Genomic DNA, 2,718 nt, shown 5'->3' on the forward strand with positions numbered 1-2,718 from the left:
CGACTGGGCGCGACCAATCTGGTGGTTGCGTGAGACTAGGAAAGTCCTTGAGGACGGCAGCGTATGGCGAGTGGAGGGCAGAAATGGAGATGCCGCTGAGAGGGCTCGCAGAGTGAACGGAGCGAGCCTGAACTGACAGATGAGTGGAGGTATCTATCAGGCGCTTGCGAGCGACGTCCACAGATAAGCCGAAATGGTGTAAGAAGTCGGCGCCCAGAATGGCTTGGCGGACACCGGCCACAAGGAACAGCCACGGGAACGTTCTGCGAAGGCCCAGATCGAGGGTGGCAGATAGCTGTCGGAAGACGGGAATGCCGGTGTTGTTGACAGCCGTAAGATGGAACATGGCTGGACGACGATTGTCACTTCCTGAAGCGGGGAGCACGCTCACTTCGGCGCCGGTGTCAACGAGGAAGCGCGTCTTTGAGGGTCGGTCAACAACGTAGAATAGTCGGCTGCTAGGCGTGGTGGAGACAGTCGCAGCCGCTAACGGTCCCCGGGCAAGTTTTCCGTCCAAGTACAGGGTCGCGTGCACCGACGGGCCTCGGAGCCGTACCGCTGGTGGTACCAGCAAGGGCCTATGGGCTCGTCTTGCAGAGGCCGACGAGGTGAACGGCGTCGACTGGGGGAGCGGGACGCGGAGCGCGGACGATCGCGTCGGCGACGCCTGGGCGAAACGGGGTCTGTGTTGGAAGGCGCACGCGATGACAGGACAGACGCTACCATGGCGGAGAGGCGTCCAAAATCTTCGCGCAGTTGGGCTATGGAGTCCCCGGACGGAGAAGTTAGCCGGACTTGGGCGGATGGTGAAGACGCCGCGGGGGAAACAGCTGAAGGCAAGGGCGGTGCGGCGGGCACGGCTGAAATGGACGGAAGGGAAACCTCCAAGATCTTGTCTGCAAGATCCGCAAGCTCTTGCAATGGCAGAGTCGACGCAGACGCTAGGATCATCTGCACGGTTGTTGGTAAGCGCTGCAGGAAGAGTTGTTTGAGGAGGCTGGCATCGAAGGAAAGGGCTCGCTCGCCAAGCAGCCCCTGCATGTGTCGCAATAGTTCAGACGGACGGCGGTCGCCAAGATCTTCGGAAGACAGGAGCTCTTGGAAGCGCTTGCGTTCCGAAGCCGTGGTTCGCTCGAGGACAGCGGTCTTGAGCGCGTCGTACTGGTTGGCGGCGGGTGGAGCGGAAAGGATGTCGACCACTTGGGCGGCAACATCTTGCGGCAGTACGCTCACCACATGGCGAAATTTGGTCAGCTGTGATGTTATGCCCCCGAGAGCGAACTGACATTCCACCTGTAGGAACCATACGCCCGGATTGTGGCTCCAGAAGGGCGGCAGCCGCATGGCGTAGTGCTGGATTGACGCTGGATTGACTGAGGCATCGTCGGAGGCAGAGGAAGCGGTAGGGGCTGGTGGCTGTGCCATGTACGCTGCAACGGGTCACCAAACTGTAGGGTACAGAAGGACCAGCAGACAAGGCTGAATGCGAACTGTTTAATGTGGCAGCCAGGCCACAACTGAGAGAAACGATGGTACGCGCGCAATGGAAATCATGCGCGAGATACGCGTCGTGACGAAACGTCCATGGCGGCGCTCGTCGTCCATTTCCGTCGGCTGCTACACTTCGGTCCCTACAAAGTACTTCGACGCATTGGAGACCTGGGGCGGATTACTGGCCACTTGTCGGTGCGTAGCGCAGCGTCGTCTCCATAGTAACGCGTGCTGCACGTGACCCGCTTCGTCGTGAGAAGGAAGAAGTGACCTTACTCGCAGCCTGCCACCGTCGCCGGGTGTGTGGCGTTCGTAGCCATTGGGCGAGAAGGTCAGCCGACGCAAAACGCTGCGATGTTCGTCGTTGAAAATGGCGCTTGTGTATGCGTTTCTAGAGGACCAAGGAGCCACTTCAGTGCAGTCAACGAGGACATTTCGTGCTCACAAGGATGTCTTCACGTCGTTGTCGGAAGAGCAGTTTGTTTCCTTCTTCCGACTGTCCAAAGCCTCGTGTATACACATGCAGGATGTATGTGGAAACATTGACATACACATCGAGTGTTTCCCATATAGGGAATGTTATGCACCCGCATTAGCTGAGTTAGTGTGTATGTAACCCACCATTGTGAAATTAACTCCGTCTTGCACAAGCATGACATTTCTTTATTTATGAAATATTTGGACACTGCAATAAAAAAAAAAAAACTAGCAATACTTGCGCTATTCATTTGTATGCCTTTTCTGCAGAAGCTTGTGCGCAAAATATTGTGATATTGCAGCCAGTGCCTGCGGGAATGAGCCAGCACATATTTTATTGTCCGTATTGTTAGTAACTCTTTCGTTGGGCATACTTGGCATAGGCGATCAATGCTTCCTGCGGTCCGCCGTTGTTGTTCCACGATTCTCCTTCGTTCTTCAAGGAGTTGGTGGACATTGATGGTGGCACCTGCCTCCTCCTCCGTCGACATCTGGCTCCGCTCCGCACATTTTGAGCTTGGCTGCTTGTTGTAGCCGGCAACTCTCTGGAAGCCTCAGCAGGCTGTGTAGTCCTGAGCTGTTACCCGAATCACTGCTTAGTTTAGTTGTAGAACTAAAAAGGAGGAGGAGATCACTCGACAAGCTCAGCAAGCACACCGTAAGTCCACCAAATAACTTTATCCTCGTCAGTATAGCAATCTTCCACGCGGCGTATAGTGCACAGATCACCTTCCTCGTCTTCTACGCATG

The 2,718-nt window shown here is 55.8% G+C and overlaps 1 protein-coding gene across 1 annotated transcript; it reads right to left on the reverse strand.

Annotated features, from left to right (window-relative positions):
- Window positions 1–486: 486 nt before the first annotated feature.
- LOC135376486 (uncharacterized) lies at window positions 487–1,425 on the reverse strand. The gene has a single exon (XM_064609000.1). The coding sequence runs from the start codon at window positions 1,423–1,425 to the stop codon at window positions 487–489; it is 939 nt and encodes a 312-aa protein (XP_064465070.1).
- Between the last annotated feature and the right edge of the window lie 1,293 nt (window positions 1,426–2,718).

The sequence above is a fragment of the Ornithodoros turicata genome, unplaced genomic scaffold (genome assembly GCF_037126465.1).
Source record: "Ornithodoros turicata isolate Travis unplaced genomic scaffold, ASM3712646v1 ctg00001124.1, whole genome shotgun sequence".
NCBI classification, from domain to species: domain Eukaryota; kingdom Metazoa; phylum Arthropoda; class Arachnida; order Ixodida; family Argasidae; genus Ornithodoros; species Ornithodoros turicata.

Bases quoted from the DNA above. Each gene is read 5' to 3' on its own strand.
- LOC135376486 (XM_064609000.1), bottom strand. From the start codon at position 1,425: ATGGCACAGCCACCAGCCCCTACCGCTTCCTCTGCCTCCGACGATGCC.